Source organism: Callorhinus ursinus, unplaced genomic scaffold (genome assembly GCF_003265705.2).
Source record: "Callorhinus ursinus isolate GAN/ISIS: 27379988/994484 unplaced genomic scaffold, GSC_fseal_2.0 scaffold47, whole genome shotgun sequence".
Taxonomy (NCBI): domain Eukaryota; kingdom Metazoa; phylum Chordata; class Mammalia; order Carnivora; family Otariidae; genus Callorhinus; species Callorhinus ursinus.
The window spans coordinates 9,152,650-9,173,680 of NW_027397109.1; the positions used below are offsets into that span (position 1 = coordinate 9,152,650).

Genomic DNA, 21,031 nt, shown 5'->3' on the forward strand with positions numbered 1-21,031 from the left:
CCCAGCTCCTGCCATCACCACGTGGTTTTACCCTTAGCAAGATCACAAGGAAAAGATTTCATTCTTTGAAACACAGGCTTTTGGAAAAATCCTGACCCAAATAACTCTCACACCTGAAAGAGCCCAACATACATATGTAACCGTAGTGTCCCCACTGGTAAAGACAGTGGACAGGTTCCATCCTAGGGGAGCTGGAGCAAGGACGCTGCACCCCATCTCTCCTGCTGAAAGCAGCAGGCCATCAGGACAGAGTGCATGGAGCAGCTTCTGGGAGACTCAGAGGAGTATGTGAGAGCAGGCAGATGGGGGAAGAAGACCGTAATTCAAAGTACCCCAGAACTGGTGGTGAGTTGATCATTTTTTCTTCCAGTCTCCCCCATGTGAACTCAGTGTAGCCCCAAACCCAGAAGCGGGCATTAGCTCCAGGAAAAGCCCTCTAGCTCTGCCCCCAGAAGCAGAAAAGGGGTCTCTTATGTTCAGAGAGCATGTAGAAACCCCTCATTTATCTTTTTTTCCTCAAAAAATTTTCTCAGTTCTCTAGTGTCCCAGACCTGAAGCAACTTTGTGGCAGCAATGAGGGATTGCAGGAAATAAAAACTGGGAAACAGGGAAATCTTCTTCTTCAATCACGGGAGTTATGGTCCCCACAGGTAAACCCCATGACTTTTTTTTTCATTTTGGATTTTGATTGCTTAGTTCAGACCTAAGCGCAGTCAAATCAAATCTGTAGGAATGTGGGAATAAACAAAGCTCAAGGACCCAGCACTCAATTGAGGAGATTACAACGAAGCAGAAATTTGGGAAAGCAACCCCTTAAAGTTGTTTGTGAAAAGAGTTGTGAACTCTTGGGTTTACCCCTGAGCTGTACATGTATGAATCTGACTCTAAACAGATCCAGAGGCTTTGAGTAGTGAAATATGGGACAGACTACTGCCCAGGTCTCAGACTGTCCACTAGGTGGTACACATATGAGACAGATCCAAATAGAGTTGACCTTGGAACCACAATGCACAGAAGTCTTGGGGAACCTGGAACTTCTGGTCTGAAACCAACTGGGGCAATTGCCTTCTAAATCAAAAATAACATGTGCCATAATTTTAAACAACTATAGTCTCAAAACATAATACCCAAAATGTTTAGAAATACAATCCAAATTTACTCAGCATACAAAAAAACCAAACAGCTCTCCTCCACGCCCAAACCAGACATGTCAATAGCAGTACTGAAATGAAATTGATATTGGAATTATCTGACAAGGGCTTCAGAGCAGTTATTATAAATATTTTACAACAGAAGAGGACACTCTTGAAAAATAGAGAGGCTCAGCAAAGAAACAGAAAAAAATAAAGAAGAATCAAGTGGAAATGTTAGAAATAAAAAAAAAAAATCAACAACCAAAATAAAAAACTCACTGGATGGGTTCAGTAACAAAATAGAGCTGACAGAGGAAATAGTAAATTTATAAATAGATTAATAGAAATGATCTAATTGGAACAATAGATGATAAAAGACTGAGAAGGTGAACAACTGTAATGATCATGGGGCAGTTGGTTAAGCGTCTGACTCTTGGTTTTAGCTCAGGTTATAATCTCAGGGTTGTGAGACTGAGACCCAATTCGGGCTCTGCACTCTGTGAAGTCTGCTTTTTTCTCTCCCTCTGCCCCTCCCTCTTCTCTCTCTCTAAAGTAAATAAGTCTTTTATTTTTTTAATAATTGTAGTGATCTGAGGACAATAATAAATTCTAAGACTCCTATCATCTGAGTCCCAGAAAAGAAAAATGTGCAGTAAAAAAAATCTTTAAATAATGGCTGACAGCCTGGTTTATTATTAGGAGGCAATCAATATAATCTGTTTTACTAGCAGTTTAAAGAAGGAAAAAAACCCCAATTAATCATATCAATTGACATGGAAAATGCGTTTGAAAAACTTAACACGTATTCATGATAAATCTCTTAACAAAATAGGAAAGGACTTTCCTCCACCTTATAAAGAACATCTACAAAAACCTCCAGCTAGGGCGCCTGGGTGGCTCAGTTGGTTAAGCGACTGCCTTCGGCTCAGGTCATGATCCTGGGGTCCTGGGATGGAACCCCACATCGGGCTTCCCTCGCTCTTCGGGGAGCCTGCTTCTCCTTCTCCCTCTCCCTCTGCCTGCCACTCTCCCTGCTTGTGCTCTCTCTCTGTCAAATAAATAAATAAAATCTTAAAAAAAAACCCTACAGCTTTTCTACATAACGGTGAAAGACTATTGGGGGGACTGCTTCCATCCTAAGATCAAGAACAGAGCAAGGATGCTTTCTTTCACCACTACCATTTACCTACTTCCTGGAATTCCTATCCAGTGCAATAAGTCAAGAAAAATAAATACGAGGCATATACATTGGAGTAAGAAATAAAACTATCTCTATTCAGAGACAACATGACCATCTATGCAGAAAATCCAAAGGAATACACACACACACACACACACACACGTGTGCACACACATGCATGAGGAGGGTGTATACATACACATATACCTTAGGACAAATAATTGAGTTTAGCAAGATTGTAGGATACAAGGGCAACAACAAAAATCAGTTATATTTCTCTATACTAATAATGAACAATTAGAAACTTAAATTAAAAAAAACTGATACCATCTACAATAGCTCAAAAAACCCCTATATATAAATCTAACAAACATGTATAGGATCTATATGCTAAAAACTACAAAATGCTGATAAAATAATTCAGAGACATCCTACATGAAGTCAGTGGCTACACTGACTTTATTGATTGTAAGGCAAAACATAGGATTGATTTACAGATTTAACATAATTCCAATCAAAGTCCCAGCAGGAAATTTTAGAGAGAGACACAAGTTGATCCTCAAATTTGTATGGAAAGGCAAAGGAAGAGAATAGTTGAAACACTTTTGAAAAAGAAAAATAAGGCTAGAAGAATCATGCTGACTTTGACTCACCACGAAGCCATACTAATCAAGATGGAGAAGTACTGGCAGAGAAAGAGACATATTGATCAATGGATCAGAATCAGCATCAAGAATTAGCTTCCCACAGAACCCTCCTACACTGTTGGTGGAAATGCAAGCTGGTGCAACCACTCTGGAAAATGATATGGAGGTTCCTCAAACAGTTGAAAATAGAGCTACCATATGATCCAGCAATTGCACTACTGGGTATTTACCCCAAAGATACAAATGTAGGGATCCGAAGGGGTACATGCACCCCAATGTTTATAGCAGCAATGTCCACAATAGCCAAACTGTGGAAAGAGCCAAGATGTCCACCGACAGATGAATGGATAAAGAAGAGGTGGTATATATACACAATGGAATATTATGCAGCCATCAAAAGGAATGAGATCTTGCCATTTGCAACGATGTGGATGGAACTGGAGGGTGTTATGCTGAGTGAAATAAGTCAATCAGAGAAAGACATGTATCCTATGACCTCACTGATATGAGGGATTCTTAATCTCAGGAAACAAACTGAGGGTTGCTGGAGTGGTGGGGGGTGGGAGGGATGGGGTGGTTCGGTGATAGACATTGGGGAGGGTATGTGCTATGGTGAGCGCTGTGAATTGTGCAAGACTGTTGAATCACAGATCTGTACTTCTGAAACAAATAATGTAACATATGTTAAGAAAAAAGAAAAAGAAGAAGATAGCAGGAGGGGAAGAATGAAGGGGAGTAAGTCAGAGGGGGAGATGAACCATGAGAGACGATGGACTCTGAAAAACAAACTGAGGGTTCTAGAGGGTAGGGGGATGGGTTAGCCTGGTGATGGGTATTAAAGAGGGCACATTCTGCATGGGGCACTGGGTGTTATGCACAAACAATGAATCATGGAACACTACATCAAAAACTAATGATGTAATATATGGTGATTAACATAACAATAAAAATTAAAAAAAAAAGAATTAGCTTCCCACAGATACGTTTAGTTGGTTTTTGACAAATGTGCAAAGGCAATTCAACGGAGGAAGGATAATCTTTTCAGCAAATGGTGTTGAAACAATTTAAGCCCCCTATGTATACAAATGAGCTCTGGCCCAGATAGTCTAAAAAAATCCACTCAAAATGAGTCAGAGATCTAAAGTAGAAAACCTTTAAGAGACCACCTCAGAGAAAATCTTCACGACCTTGGGTCATGCAAAGGTTCTTAAACATGTCACCTGAAATATGATCCATACAAGAAAAAATGATGAATTGGACTTCACCAAGATTAAAAACTTTTGCTCTGCAAAGGGTACCTGCAAGAGGATAAGAAGTGAAGACACAGACTGGAGGAGAATATTTGCAGATCCCATCTCTGACAAATGATTTATCCTCAGAATATATAAAGAACTCTCAAAATTCTACACAAGAATTCAAATGACTCCATTTAGAAATAGGCAGAAGAACTGAATGAACATCTCACCAAAGAGAAGATACATATGGAGAATAATAACAAAACATTTAACATCATTAGTCAGTGGGGAGATGAAAACCAAAGTGATGGAGAAATACCATTTCACACCTAGGATAATGGAGAAAATAATAAAAAAGAAAAGAAATACCAAGCACTGATGGGGACGTGGAACAGCCGGAACTCTCCTACATTGCTGGGGAGATGCAAAATGGTTCAGCACTCTGGAAAAGAGTTCGGCAGTTTCTTGTAAAGTGAAACATACAGTTACCATATAAGCCAGCAAATCCCACTCCTGTGTGTGCACCGTGGAAAAATTTAAATGATGTTCACAGATGCCCCGGTTGTCAAATACACATTTGAGAGCAGCTCTAGTCATAACTGCCCCAAATCAGAGGCAACTGAAACTCCCTTTGCACAGGTAACTGGATAAACAAACTGTGGTCCATCTCTAGGATGGGTAGCACTTAGCAATAAAAAGGAACAAACTGCTGACATGCACAACTTGCATGAATCTCAAAATAGTGATGCTGAGTGAACAGAAGCCAGTTTCAAAAGGTTAGGTTCTGCATGACTCCATTTATATGGCATTCTTGGAAGAGACAGAGTGAATATGACAGGAGCCAGAGCAGTGGCTGCCAGTGGACAGGGTGGGAGAGGGCATGATGATCAAACACAGCAGGGAGGCAAATGGGGGGTTGGGGGCCGAGGTCGTTCTGTGTCTGAGAGTGTTAGTAATAACATAAATCTATGCATCATTCTTAGAACTATACCCCAAAAGGTCAATTTTTTGGTATTTTCATTTAAAAATATAAAATTAAGGAAGAAAAGGGCTGACAACTCTCATTTCCTACTTAAGGCTATCCAGATAATTCAGAGCAAGTCAGTGCCACTGCTGTGACAAACAGGATCTTCGTCGACTGCTTTTGGAGTCTCTGCTACCCGTGGGTCATCGAGCAAGCATTTGGCATCATGGCTTCGAATGTGCACAATCACCTTGGAAGGTGGGTTAGGGTTAGGATTGATATACAGGAAAAACTGAGGTTAAGGGAAGAAAGTAATCTGCCCTCTGTGATGCAGAGCCAGTAAGTGGCTGGGTCTGGGTTTGGCCCCAGCTCTTGCTGCCAACCTCACTCTGCACCTGCCTCTCTGCACGGCTGCTCACTTCAGGGAGGAAAAGCAGTGGGACTGTCAGGGAGGGGATCAACAATTGGCATTGCGGGGGGTGGTGAGAATCGCACTTCGATTTATGTGCATCACAAACATTCGCTACGCATTTTTATTCTGAACCCTGAGTTTGTTTGAAATTCTGGGAGCTTCAGGGAAAGTTAAAATTGACACTGTTGTTGCTGCCGTACTGGCATTTTCTCAGAGACCTTGAAGAGGTAGTTCCTAGTTTTCCATGGGATTTGAATAGTTACCTCCACCATCATACAAATGTGTAGTAATCCATATTACTTCCTAAGTGAACTAAGGGATAATTGTGACTTAGAATAACTTAACCAAGTATTAGCTAATTCCATAAACAGCAGTTTATACATTTGAAGCCAAGAGAAATCATTTACAAATTCTCTGACACATTTGTTCATTCTGAGAAGTTATGACAGGCTCTTCCCCCCTCTCATCTTTACCCCACCACACACAAGTACACAAAAAGATTTTAAAAATAGACAAAGTAAGTACACTTTAGAGCCTGAGACAGAAACTGCACATTTTCCACATAACAAATGATATCTACACTTAAGGTTTAAGGAGGAATTCAGCCTTCTTGAGTATGAATTGTTACCATCTATTTACTGGCTACTACACGGTTTTTCTTCGCCTAAGGTATTTTTGTCTCAGCCACAACAGAGATAAGAAATGTTCAGTTCTCCAACAAAAGTGTTGTCTTCAATGTTCTACTATTTTTGCTCTGTTATATATTTCCTTTAAAAAAGTAATTTCTGATAAATTTTGACTGTCTTTAAGCTTTAATGCAAAGCAAAGCTGAGCTAATAATGCCTTCTGCAGTTTTACTGTAGAGAGCTGAGTAATTGATTCCGTACTCAAAATAAAGCCAAGAATAACACAAATTATTTCATCAACACCTTTTTTTTTTTTAACTCTTAATGAGCCCAGTCCCACCACCATCAGGTAACAAAAATCTTATCTTTTTTCACCGGTTAGAGGTTGTTCTGCCCAGGAGAGTGGCATGGGGACGACAAGGCCCACTTACCTTCCAGCAGGTCTCTGGCCAGACCAGGTTCTGCCCCCGTGGACCGAACAAAGTCTGACAGGACTGCGTCCATATCAAGAGTCATAGGATCATGTAGAAGGGCTGCCCAACACTCAGCCGAGGTGGGGTTTGGAAGCAGGCTAGAAACCATCCATCTGCAAGAAAGGAGAGAGGAGCCACAGTGCTGTAAGAGGGGAGGTAAGTGGCAAAAGTGCACGCGAGTGAGCACGCACGCAGAGAATGGAGAGCTGAAACCATTTCTGCCCGTGTGGGACAGCGGCCCCATTCTTCAGGTAAGACACTGAATAAAAATCAAACCCAAGCGTCATCCCTCTGAGCATACCATATGAGCCTGGGGGGCAGAACCAACTCCAGTGCTTCTGACCTTACATTTGTCCATTCCAATGACAGCTGACTGAGAAGAAGACAGACCAGCAATTGCAGTACTAGATATTTGTCCAAAGGATACAAACAATAGTGATCAAAGGGGCACCTGCATCCCAATGTTTATAGCAGCAATGTCCACAATAGCCAACCTATGGAAAGAGCCTAGATGTCCCTTGACAGATGAATGGAGAAAGAAGATGTGGTATATATAGACAATGGAGTATTACTCAGCCATCAAAAGAATGAAATCTTGCCATTTGCAATGATGTGGATGGAACTATTATGCTGAGTGAAATAAGTCAGTCAGAGAAAGACAAATACCATATGATTTCACTCATATGTTTCTTAAAAGAAACAAAGCAGATGAACATAGGGAAGGAAGGAAAAATAAAATAAGATGAAATCAGAGAGGCAGACAAACCATGAGAGACTCTTAAAGATAGGGAACAAACTGAGGGTTGCTAGAGGGGAGGGGGTGGGGGAGCTGGGGTAACTGGGTGATGGGCATTAAGGAGGGCACTTGATGCAATGAGCAATGGGTATTGTATGCAACTGATGAATCACTGGATCCTACCTCTGAAACTAATAATATAGTACGTTAATTAAATTGAATTTAAATAAAAAATTTACAAAAAAGATAGACTAGATTGTTTAAAAAAAATCAAACACCCACGTACACATTGATTAATTTGGGGTTACTAGATTTCCAATCCTCTTCCAAGTTAACCAAGCACGCAACACTACCATAATGTAACTGCGTTGCCCACTACATCCCAATTACAGCTTTATCAGTGAGCCAACCCACTCCCCTCGGCTCTCATCCTCCTCTTGGCTCTTAGGAAAGAGTCCATGCAATCCAGAGCCGACTGAAGTACCAAACCTGCTGAAATGACTGCTGAGCTATCTGTCATCTCTCCAAGAATCGTCGTAGTCACAGGAACAGTCTGACAAAATTCATAAGGATGCGAGATTTCCCAGGCAGAACGGTCCCAGTTAGAACCATACAAGAGGTATCCTGCAGCTTGACCACAGAATGCACCTGCCAATTTTGCTGGAAGAAAGCAACCAGCACCTGGCCTGGGAGGCTCACAGCAGGGAACCAGTGCTGGGCCAGTGGTGGATACCTGGTCATGGCTGATAAATTGGAAATGTATCCCTGGGTTCGCGTACGTAAGGGGTGGGCAAACGATGGCCCATGGGCCAGGTGGGAGCTGCCATCTGTATTTGTACATAAAGTGGTACTGGAACATAGTCACATCCATTCAGTCACATGTTGTCTCTGGTTGCTCTTCACGTGGCTGAGCTGAGCAGTTAAAACAGAGACCACAAGGCCCACAAAACTAAAAACATGTATGAGCTGGACCATAGATTTTATACTGATATAAAAGCCCATGGCAAATGTTATACTGGTACAAAGTAAGCATCTAATTAAGTATGTAATTAATTTTACCTGATGTGGAGTGGATTTAAGTCCCATGCTATTGATGAGTGTCCTTGTGCCTTCTTCCCAGATAACCACGCGGATGCTTTGCTCTGGGAGCAGAGACCAGATTCTCTGACAGATGCTGCTACTTCAGAGCCAGGCTCGCTGGCCTAATCTGACCTGCCACTCTGACCAGCTGTGACATGCTGCCTACCCACTCTGAGCCCCTCTGTGCATTTGTAAGAGTGGTGGAAATAAGCTTATCTAAGGTTCCAGACCATGGGGAGGGGGCATCAGGCAGGGAGGTGTGTAACCTCAGAGCTGTTCACTGTTTTTATGCCATCTTGCACGTGGCTCTTACTGTGGGTGAAGTTTTTGGTTGGTGTTGCTAGAAAGTAAGAAAATTATTTGACCTGATGTATATGGTACCAATTAGGAGATTGCCTTCTTCCTTCTGTCCGTGGACCAGAGCCTCGACTGGGAGGGTTCTTCTTTTATTACTCTTCTCCCTGGGGGACAAATCAGAGAATGAGAGCATGTTATTCTCATTTGCAGGCAGAAGCTGAAGGCTTTGCTTCTCGTCACATGAGGCTGCATCTGGGGCCAACTGTTTGTGGCATGCCGTTGCCCTCCTGGGCCCGAAAGGCACCTTCCAACTATCGGCTCCCGTGTCCGGGGGCTTCTGCAAGGGAGGGGGTGGGTCTCAGCTTTCCTCATTTTAGCAAGTATCTATATTTCAATGAATATCCTGTTCACCATACAGAGCTGTTTTATTTCTTTTTAAATATTTGTTTATTTTAGAGAGAGAGAGAGAGCAAGAGCATGGGGGCGAGGGACAGAGGGAAGGGAGAATCTCAAGCAGACTACCTGCTGAGCACAGAGTCCGATGCAGGGCGCGACCTCCCGAGAGGCTGAATCATACGCTTAACCGACTGAGCCACCCAGGTGCCCCTACAGAGCTGTTTTAAATCTTACTATGAACACCATAATAATACACTGAAACTTAGCTTTTTCTTTTTTTTTTTAATTGTGAAAACATACTCATAACATGAAATTTACCATCTTAACCTTTTTGGAGTGTACAGGTCAGTGGCATTAACATTCACACTGTCATGCAAACCTCCCCACCATTATCTCCAGAACTGTTTCATCTTGCCCACTCAAGTTCCATCCCCATTAAACACTCATGTCCATTTCTCCCCCAACCCCAGCATCTGGCCACCACCGTCCGACTTTGTTTCTGAATTTGACCATTCTAAGTGTGTTGTATAAGCAAATCATATGGTATTTGTCCTTTCATGACTGGTTTATTCTGCTCGAGCATAACGGCTTCAAGGTTCATCTGTGTTGTAGCAGGTGTCAGAATTTCTTTCCTTTTTAAGGCTTGTCTTGGTCCATGAGTGCCGCTGTAACACAATACCACAGACTGGGCCGCTTAAACCACAGACATTGACTTCTCACCATCTGGAGGCTGAGAAATCCGAAATCAAGGTGTCAGCAGAGCTGGTGTCTGGTAAGGGCCCACTTCCTGGCTTGTAGATCGCTACCTCGTTGCTGTGTCCTCATGTGACTGAGAGAATGAGCTCTAGTCTCTTTTTCCTTCTCAGAGGGACACGAATCCCATCATGGGGGCTCCATCCTCATGACCTCATCTAGACCTAATTACCTCCTGAAGGCCCCACCTCCTAATATACAACATTGAGGGTTGGGGCCTTAACATCTGAATTTTGGGGGGATGCCCAGAGGCAGTCCACAACAAGGCTGAGTAATAGCCCATTGCATGGATATACCACATTTTGTTCATCCATTCATCTGTAGCTGGATGCTTGTGTTGTTTCCACCTTTTGCTTATTGGGAGTAACTGAGTCTAAATCACTTTTCCACTTTTACAGGTAGGTCACCATGCTGTGACCACGACAAGCTTTCACCATTGTTAGAGTACAGGTTTATGCCCACACCACCTCCTCTGTACCTTGTCCTCCATGCAGAGATCAAAGAATGGGTTTAAAACACAGGTTTTTTTTTTTTGCCACATTCAAATATAAACATTTGCACGGCAAGATGTTACTTACTCTGCCTATCCCCTTGAAGACTTTTTTTTTATTATTATGTTATGTTAATCACCATACATCACATCATTAGTTTTTAATGTAGTGTTCCATGATTCATTATTTGCGTATAACACCCAGTGCTCCATGCAGAACGTGCCCTCCCTAATACCCATCACCAGGCCAACCCATCCTCCCACGCCCCTCCTCTCTAGAACCCTCAGCTTGTTTTTCAGAGTCCATCATCTCTCATGGTTCATCTCCCCCTCCGATTTCCCCCCCTTTATTCTTCCCCTCCTGCTATCTTCTTCTTCTTTTTTCTTTAACATAAAATGTATTATTTGTTTCAGAAGTACAGATCTGTGATTGAACAGTCTTGCACAATTTACAGTGCTCACCATAGTACATATCCTCTTCAATGTCCATCACCCAGCCACCCATCTCTCCCACCCCCCACCACTCCAGGAACCCTCAGTTTGTTTCCTGAGATTAAGAATTCCTCATATCAGTGAGGTCATATGATACATGTCTTTCTCTGATTGACTTATTTCACTCAGCATAACCCCCTCCAGTTCCATCCACGTCGTTGCAAATGGCAAGATCTCATTCCTTTTGATGGCTGCATAATATTCCATTGTATATATATACCACCTCTTCTTTATCCATTCATCTGTCGATGGACATCTTGGCTCTTTCCACAGTTTGGCTATTGTGGACATTGCTGCTATAAACATCGGGGTGCACGTACCCCTTCGGATCCCTACATTTGTATCTTTGGGGTAAATACCCAGTAGTGCAACTGCCGGATCGTAGGGTAGCTCTATTTTCAACTGTTTGATGAACCTCCATACTGTTTTCCAGAGTGGCTGCACCAGCTTGCATTCCCACCAACAGTGGAGGAAGGTTCCCCTTTCTCCGCATCCCTGCCAACATCTGTCGTTTCCTGACTTGTTAATTTTAGCCATTCTGACTGGTGTGAGGTGGTATCTCATTGAGGTTTTGATTTGGATTTCCCTGATGCCGAGCGATGTTGAGCACTTTTTCATATGTCTGTTGGCCATTTGGATGTCTTCTTTGGAAAAATGTCTGTTCATGTCTTCTGCCCATTTCTTGAATGGATTATTTGTTCTTTGGGTGTTGAGTTTAAGAAGTTCTTTTTTTTTTTTTAAAGATTTTATTTATTTATTTGACAGAGAGAGAGATAGCGAGAGCAGGAACACAAGCAGGAGGAGTGGGAGAGGGAGAAGCAGGCTTCCTGCAGAGCAGGGAGCCCGATGCAGGGCTCGATCCCAGGACCCTGGGATCATGACCTGAGCCGAAGGCAGCCGCTTAACGACTGAGCCACCCAGGTGCCCAAGAAGTTCTTTATAGATTTTGGATACTAGCCCTTTATCTGATATGGAAGACTTCTTTTTTAAACCTAATACCCCCACTGCCACCAAGGCCTCATAGTCATGCAGTGTGGTGACACGGGAGGATGGGCCATGGGGATACGGGCTCCTGACCACCTTGGCCACACTTACCCCACTTGCCCCTGCCACCTCTTCTAGTGCACTGCTGGGCCCTGCAACCTTCACGAACCAATGCACCCACGCTGCCTGGTTCTATTGGTGTGAGGTTCGGGGGGGGGCACATCCTGGCTCCACAATCTGGCAAGTGCCTGTGCACCTTGGCCCTTGGTCCTTGGACTCCCCTGAGGGTCTCACCCTGTAAACAGGTGAACAGGTGTGTCAAGCTGTTTTCACTATGACTTTGCCTTTGGAGAGGCAGTGCAGCATGGGAATAGAAGCTGGGCCCTGGAATCAGTCTCTTGGTGCCAAAGTGGCCCCATCACTACTTCCTGTAGAGCCTCAGGCCTGCGCTCAGTCCCCTCCCTGCACAATACAGTGCTTTGACTAGGTGAGTAAGGATGCTTTCTGTTATAATATCCCAGGGTTTGAAATGTCTCAAAAAAGAGAGAGAAGCAGAGGTTTCTAAATGCTATGTGAAAAGTGATGAAAAATAACACTGAGAGATTCCTTCTTCTCTGTTATTTCGACCTGCGTATGCGTCTGCCACTTTCGGCTTCCGAGCAGCCCACGACACAGACTCACTGCGGGTGTAGAGTCTCCATGGTTTATGCGGCGGGTAGGGTGCACACCTGAGGGGCAGCAATGCTCCCCTGAGCGCTTGAGAGACAGGTCTTAACAGGCCCTGTGGGGGATGGCCAGCGTCCAGCTATCTTCCTGGGGCCACCTGTGTGCCTCCAGGGAGCGCTGCAGCTTTGGCTCTGGTCACACACCACCAGGACTGGCGACTATCTGAGAATGAGAAGAGTCACTACACAAGCCTCAATACCAAATCCCTGGCTAGGCATTTTCCTAAAACCCCATTTTGTTGAACATCCTCTGTGGCGAATAGGTATTCTTATTTCCTCTTTACTTGTGAGGTTATAGAGGTTTGGAGAAGGGGAGAGCTCTGGGGGCACTGCTGGGACATGCTGGGTCTCCCGGTGCGGTCCTCTACCTCTTGCTCCAAGAGTGGTCCATGACCCTTCACCTTCGCTTCAGGCAGCAAGGCAGGGCTGACCATGAGCATGAAAGCACAGAGGCCCTTCCCATGCCAATCTCTGTGTCCCACAGCAGTCTGGCCTGGCCTGGCCTGCCCCTCTTCCAGCCCCTGGCTCCCTCCCTCCCAGGCCCTGGACTCCCTGAGGTTACACTCTGGGGAGAGCTTCCTGTACACTCCCAAGTGTGTTCTCCTGGCTGGCTCTCACTGAGAATGTTCCTCATGTGGTTCCCATCCGAGTTTTGCCTCCCTGTGACAAGGCTGTGTGCCTGACCCCTGTCCAACCCCCAGCCATGCTCGGTCCCAGCGGGGGTCCCCTTAATTCCTGTGACAGTGTAAGCTACCATGCTACCCACCCACAGACCAGAGGGGACAAAAGCCATTGCCACAAGTCTTCCTAAAGTGCAGATCTCTCTGGGCTCTGGTGCGTGCATGCACCTGTACATGTGTACACACACACATACACACACACACACAGAACACACATCAGCTGTGGAGGGCTGGGGGAGGGGCTCATCCACGTGGGGGGAATCACATGAGGTGATTCTGATGGGGGCTGTCCTATTCCATACTTTGGGAAATATTGCCAAAACTGAAATATTGCTAAAATGCACTGTCTGCACATTTTGTCACACATTAGGCTTTTGTTTTCTTTATGAAACAGGAAGTTAGTGTCAAGTTTACAAGCTTCTATAGGCTTAAATAACCAAATGAAGCAAAGAACCATCCACCTTCCTAGAAAGCACTCCATACATTTATGTAAAAGAACTTTGTTTTGATAAGTTAGTTTAATTAAATATGGGCATGAGTATGTGACTTTGTTCCCTTCCCCTCAAGAGGCTGAGCAGGGAAGGACTCTCCTCCTTAGCTCGGCCACATCCTAAGTGCCAACCCTGACTGGGCTGATGGCCGATCTCTATCAGACAAGGCAGGGTTTACGGGAGATTAAGTGAATTACATGTCTGTGAAAGAGCTCTATAAACAATTATGGGCTATACAGATATTTCAGACCATCCTCTTGTTACCAGGGGGTCAGACCCAGGGTCTCTGAGACAGTGATTCTCAAAGTGTGTTCCTCAGACCAGCAGCAGCTTCCTCTGGGAACTTGCTAGGAATGCCCATTCCCAGGCCCCACCCCAGACCTGCTGAATCAGAATCTCTGCGGGGAGGCCCTGCCAACTGGTTTTACATGTCCTTCAGGGGGTTCTGCTGTGTGCTGAAGTCCCAGAACCACCATTCTCAGAGCTGTGAACTTCGCTTGCCAACAAGCATTTCGAAAAGAGGTAAAAATAATGACACAGCATCAGAACAAACATGGTGACATTTTTTCCTTTATAATTGTCTTCTCTTCTGTTGATTTCTACCTCCCCATTTCCCTAACCAAACTTTCATTCCCTTCCTTCTTCAGCTGAAACACAGAATTGGCCAAATTTTCAGAACTCAGGCCTCCTTTCAACCAATTTCCTGTTCCACACCACCCCCTCCCTCCCCACCCCCAGACCTCCCTCCAGGGCAGTTCTGGCTGCTGGTCCAGGACCTGATGCCCAGCCCCTGCTGAGATTCTGCTCTCCGTCCCAGTCTTGCTCATAGTCCCCATTCCCCACTCGGTTTTGTCCTCTCTGGCCATATTAACCCTGTTGCACAGGCTCATGCAGGGTCCCTGTCTCCCTGCACTTAGGGCTACTGCTCTTAGACCTCAGTCCCCTGGCTTGGAATCACTAGAGTGTTCATGCTGCAATGGGTGTTCTGACTTCAATACCACCTTCTCTCCAGTACCTGGGGCGGCTGCCTTCATCTATCATTCAAGCAATGAGCATTCATTGAGTTGCTATTCTGTTTAGTTGCTATTCTAGTGAGTGTGTGAGACTCAAACACTGGGCACCATGAGCAACTTGGGCTCCCCTGGGAGCTTCCCAGGGAGCAGAGAGAGAGAGATGCAGAAACAGGTGCAGGCAGGAATTTGGGCCATTGTCTGGTGGAGGAATGGGTCTAACCAGAGAGAACACAATTTTAGGAAACAGGTGCAGCAGGATAAGACTAAAATTGCATCAGGATCGATTTTTCATTAACTTCATTTCAGGGGAACCTAAATAAAACACATCTCTATTTTATTTGTCTGCAGATGTTATAACCAGAGACTGGAAGGTGACAAGACGGGATGGATGAATCTAGACTGGGAGATGGAGGCAGAGGTTAGCGGTCTGACCACAGGGGACAGACAGAGGAAGATCATGGGGAGAATGAGGGCCTGAGGGTTATCCTCCACCTCCAGAGCCGCAAACAAGCTAGTCAATGCCTTGTATGTCGTTGTATGTAACATCCAGTTATCCCAACAGAGGGATTGCTGTCTGAATGCTTGAATCCAACTTCTTTTTCCTTTCTGCTCTCCAGGCTTCACAGTACCTGGCACCCAGCAGGACTAGGACTAGGGAGAGGAACGTGAGGTACTTGCCAGGTGCAAAACTTAAGGGGCTGCAAAAATCTCAGAAATCAAGATAAACAAGTTTGGTATAACATTAAAAAAATCAAAGTTAGTGCAAAAATATTCTTGATGAACAAAATATCAATATTTTAAATGAAGGCAGGATCAGTATGACTAACTCTTCCTTTGCCTCAGGCTCCAAATGGTGGGCAATCATGGGCACACATCCAGGGTTTTCTGGTATCTCTGAAAAGACTCCTTAAAGCATAACCACAGTACCACCCTCATATCCTAAATTAACAATCCTTCCTGAATGTCATTAATATCCAGTGTTGAAATTTTCCAAAGATCTCAAATGCTACACATGTACATATTTTTAATTGTTCAGTTTGTTGGAACCAGAATTCAAATAAGGTCCATGCATTGTAACTGGCTGATAGGTCTTTTTTTAATTTATAGGTTTTGCCTCCATCTTCTTTTTCCTTAAGTTTGTTGAAAAAGCTTGATCAAGTCTATTAAAAACAGTTTATATATAGTTTTCTCTCTTTTCCTTAATGCTTCTGGAGTTTGAGTCTTAATTTAAATTTTTTTTCTTATTGCCAGATTATAGAGAATTCACCCATGTTTTCTTCTATGAATTGAAGGGTTTTATTTTTTATATTTAAAATTCTGATGCAGTTGGAATTGATCCTGGTGCATCAAGTGAGGAATGGATCCAATTTTATCATTTTTTCTATGTCTACCCTACTATTCCAACACCACTTATGGAAAAGCCCATCAGTGAGTAAGCCCCACTGATTTCAGATGCTTCCCTTATTATATGCCAAGTTTGCATATACAATTGGGTCTATTTCTGTATTTTTCTGTTAGATATATGCCTAGGTATTCATAAAAGGTATCCTTTTTTCCCCATTATGTGTGTTAACTGGTTATCATATTAATAAACAGAGCTATTGATTTGTGGTGTTAAATTTATATATTGCTATTTTTCTAAATTCCTAATGTTCTTTGAATTTTTTCCATAGCTTTTCCAGATATACAAGCATATCAAGTGCAAATAGAGATTGTGTTACCCTCTTAATTTTCAACTCTTAAATCTCATTTTCTCTTGCCTGAGTTGACTAATTTAGTATAATAGTAAATATTAGTAGAGGTAATGGGATCTTTGCTCCTAAATTTAGGGGGAATAATTTTGATATTTCCACATAGAGTAAGATGGTGAGTGCTGGCTTTTGAACTATATACGCATAGTCACATACCTATATATACGTTTAGAAAGTATCCATATACCTTTGGGATGCCTGGGTGGCTCAGTCGGTTAAATGTCTGCCTTTGGCTCAGGTCATGATCCCAGAGTCCTGGGATCCGAGTCCTGCACTGGGCTCCTTTCTCGGTGGGGAGCCTGCTTCTCCCTCCACCTGCCGCTCCCCCTGCTTGTGCTCTCTCTCTGACAAATAAATAAAATCTTTAAAGAAAAAAAAAAGGAAGTATCCATATACCTTAATGAGTGGTCTTATCATGAATGGATGTTGACTTTCACATGACTTTTTTGTTAAGATCTATTAATATGATAAATTCTATTAATGGACTTAAATACTGAACCGTACTCATATTTCTGGAATAAACCTTCTTTAATCATTCATTGGTATTTCTTTTTTTATGTGGCTTTTGATTTAGTTTGCTAATTTTTATTTAAAATTCCTACATTGATGAGGCGCCTGGGTGGCTCAGTCAGTTAAATGTCTGACTCTTGATTTTGGCTCAGGTCATGATCTCAGGGTCATGACATCGAGCCCCATGTCAGGCTCCACACTGGGCGAAGAGTCTACTTAAGATTCTCTCTCTCCCTTTCTCTCTTCCCACCCCCCCCATTTGTACTCTCTTTCTCAAAAAATAAAATAATAAAATAAAATAAAATTCCTACATTGATATTAATGCATTAGCTTGATACATGGTTTTTATTTTTATGTGCAATCTTTGTCAAGTTTTATAGTCAACATTATATACACAAAACAAAATTAGAAGTTTATTTTCCTTCTCAACTCTCTTGCAATAACGCAAGTAGCATTGGGATCATTTGATCTTTGAAGGTTGGGCAGATATTCCCTGTGAATTGATCTGTTCTTGAGGCTTCTTTTGGGGTAAACTCTTTTACAACCTTTTCTATTGTTTTTCTACGGAAATAACTCTGTTTAGACTTTCTACCTCTATAGGATTCAATTTTGTTAGATTGTATTTTCCTACAGATCTATCCAGTTTATCTTGGATTTCAAATTTATTTGAATAGAGTTGGACAATGAAAGCCATTCTTCCCATGGGTTTAAACCCTGTCTATGTCTAAATGAGGAAAGTAACTACTACTTGTTGGGTGCCCATGATGACAACAACTGTACTAAATGTTGTATGGGAGAGTTAACTACAATACAGACAACAACTCCATGAGCCAACAAGCTTTGTTTCCTTTTATTGAAAACCAGAGAGCCCAGTGGCAGACCTATGATTCTCACACAGATCCACTTTGATTCACAGGTCACCATTCACCTTCCCTTTACAATGGTAGAGGGGTCTTCAAATGTTGTCAAGTCAAAATGCCTGGTACTTTTGAAATACCCTATGTGCACAGAGGCATGATCAGAAGCGAAACATTTCCTTAGTTGACATTCAATTATACCTTTTAATGATTTTCTCACAGTATGGAAAGATGGAAGAAAAGTCTCTCCTAAAATTTTTATTTTGGGGAATAGTAGTGAGTATAGGATCTACTGAGGTTTTCTCTTGTGCCCATTGAAATAATATATGGGGTGCCTGGGTAGTGCAGTTGGTCAAGTGACGGACTCTTGGTTTCGGCCCAGGTCATGATCTCAGTGTCCTGAGACTGAGCCCCGTATCAGGCTCTGTGCTTAGTTTGGAGTCTGCTTAAGATTCTCTTCTCCCTCTACCCCCCCACCTCTCTCTCTAAAATAAATAAAAAATCTTTGAAATAATAATCAGTGAAATATCTAATTCTTCAGGGTTCTTAATATGAAAGCAGGTGTGCAACTGTCATCATGCTCAAGGCTCATGATCCCCAAAGATTTACAGACTCTTCTTTCCATGCTACTTCTACCTTGAACTCATATTAAAGACTAGGCAATTCTTAAAGAATGCACAAGGAATAATAACCACTAATATTGACAATAATATTTGAACATGGAAGTTAATTTTTAAGGCCATGAGACAGACACTCATTGTGACTTGTAGAGAACAGCTACATCCTTGCACCTGTGTAACATGCCTACAAGAATGATCATGTTCTGAGGGAAGTTGGATGTCAGAGGCATTATCTCATCCTTGCAAATCTGCAGCAAAGCTTCCCTGCACAAGTCTAAGCCTCCATCACTGGAATTCTTTCAAGACTCTACTCCCTTGTTTTGATGGATTTATGTTTTTATTCTCCAGGCCCACAAATCTAGCTGTCACACTGGAATAAAAAATGAGTCTGAACCAGACCAATGTGCCATCAACAAGGGTTTAAAAAGATCTCACTAATCATATTCAAGTTTATATTTCTACTATTTATTTCATCATTTTATTTAGCTCTTCTTCTGGGAAAAGACATGTTTCCTATCAGGTTCAAAGAGCCTAAAGGGTCAGACCCCCTCTATACCCCTCCCCTTGTCATCATGACAGGAGAGGAACACTTTGAACATTGTGCCTAGGTCCTGGGCTGCTACCTCTGCCTGTTTGTCTCCTTTTCTCTCTCCTGGAGGGCAGAGTTCATATTTTATTTGCCTTAACATCACCATAAGCTGAAATATACCAGATGCTCAATAAATCTGCTGAGTGAATGAATCAAATGATATTGAAAATGTTAAATCCAACTTCCTACTCCATTTTGATGGGTAGACATGAAAATAACTAATTCAACTCAGACTGGGATAAATACTATACTATTGTTTATGTGAAAAATCATTAGAATACTAGAGAGAAACAGTTCTTTCTGACCAGCAAAATGAAGAAGGCCGAAGGTAAGATGAATTTTTTAGAAGGATTTAGGAAGATTGAAAAGACATTTCAAGCTGGATGAGCACCACAGACAGAGACCAAGAGGCACAAGAACACATTTTCATGTCCAGGGGCCAGTTGTACAAGGAGCAGGAGAGACAGTGGGCACAGAGACTGTAGGTAAAGGTTAGGGTCAGACCCTATGGGCTATCAGGATAAGTAGCTGGACTGTAACATGACACCAGTGGGAAGCCACTGGAAGTTTCTGAGGAGAGAATGGACATGTGCTTTGGGAAAACAAAGACAAAAGTTTGGTAACGGAGTGAAAAACGGATCAAAGGCACATAAAGAAATGGAAAGGGAAAGGTACTCACTCATTTTCTTAGATGTTGCCCATCCTATACCCCCTCCTGTATTGCTGGTAGAATTTTGGTTTATCATGTAGCAGTGGAGAACTCTTGATTTTCAGAGAAGATTGAATTCTAAGCAGCAGGGGATGAATCAAAATGGGCCTGGACCAGTCATTGCTAATCTTTTCCACTTGACCTGGGATTCATCAGTTTCGATGTAGCCATAATGAATGATTCAGGTCCATGTGATGGAAACAGAAGTCAACTGCACTGAGTTTATGAGCTTATGGCTGGGTTTACACTTACCTGATAGAAAGGGATAGGCTTACTTACGATAGTCTTTTCTTATTTTTCCTTTCCTAAGCAAGGAAATAATATCTGCAAGTATACCCATCATCTTGGGACTATGGGGAAGAAAGCCAGAGGACAAGACCCAACACGCAAAGATGGTAGAAAGCTTATCCCTGATGGCATCAGTGAACATTTGCACCAGACCTAGACTACCCTTCTGGACTTCTGATTATTTTTCTCATATAAATACCTATTTGTTCAAGCCAAGTAAACCAAGTACTTGGTTACTTGTAGCTAAACTTATTCCTAGTTGCTACATGAAGGTAGAATAATTCAGATGTCAGAATTAGAAAAGAAGTAACAGAAAAAATCATAGGCCAATGTCATTTATAAACATATATGTAAAATAGAAGATTAGGAAATGAATCCAAACTGTAGAAAAAGACATAAAAAGACAAGACCATCTTGGCCAACTGAGTTCATACCTGCAGTGCCCCAAGCAGTAATCCAACCAGTGGTTTTGTTCATCTGCATAACTAAGTGTGGGTGTGTGGAGGGAACACACTGACCAGGGAACTCAGCAGGATGTACATTTGCCTGATTTGGTTCCTCAAAGGAGGAATTTTGCCAGCCCTAGGGTTTGGTTTGCCCACACCCAGGCAAGGAGCTGAACCATAGCCCCAAATGTGGGGAGTTGTGGAGAGTGTCTTCCAGCCCCATCTGATCACAAGGGCTGGGGATGACTTCTGGAAGGTGGTCAAAGGTACAGATTTCCAGTTATATGGTACATAAGTACTAGGGATGTAATGTACACCAAGAGGACCATAGTGAATACCTGCTGCATGATATACAGGAAAGGTACTAAGAGAGTAATCCTAAGAGTTTTCATCACCAGGAAATTTTTTCCCTTTTTTTCTTTCATTTTTATTGTATCTATATGAGAAGAATGAT

The 21,031-nt window shown here is 42.7% G+C and overlaps 1 protein-coding gene across 1 annotated transcript in view; it reads right to left on the reverse strand.

Moving 5' to 3' along the window:
• The window catches only part of OTUD7A (OTU deubiquitinase 7A), a 382,314-nt gene that overhangs the window by 161,785 nt on the left and 199,498 nt on the right, over positions 1 to 21,031 (reverse strand). Inside the window, exons 3-4 of the mRNA XM_073882548.1 lie at positions 8,852 to 8,947; positions 6,629 to 6,783 (exon numbers count right to left, since the gene is read on the reverse strand). Coding sequence (XP_073738649.1) covers positions 6,629 to 6,779 — 151 coding nt within the window. The 5' untranslated portion in view covers positions 6,780 to 6,783; positions 8,852 to 8,947. The remainder of the gene's footprint in view (positions 1 to 6,628; positions 6,784 to 8,851; positions 8,948 to 21,031) is intronic.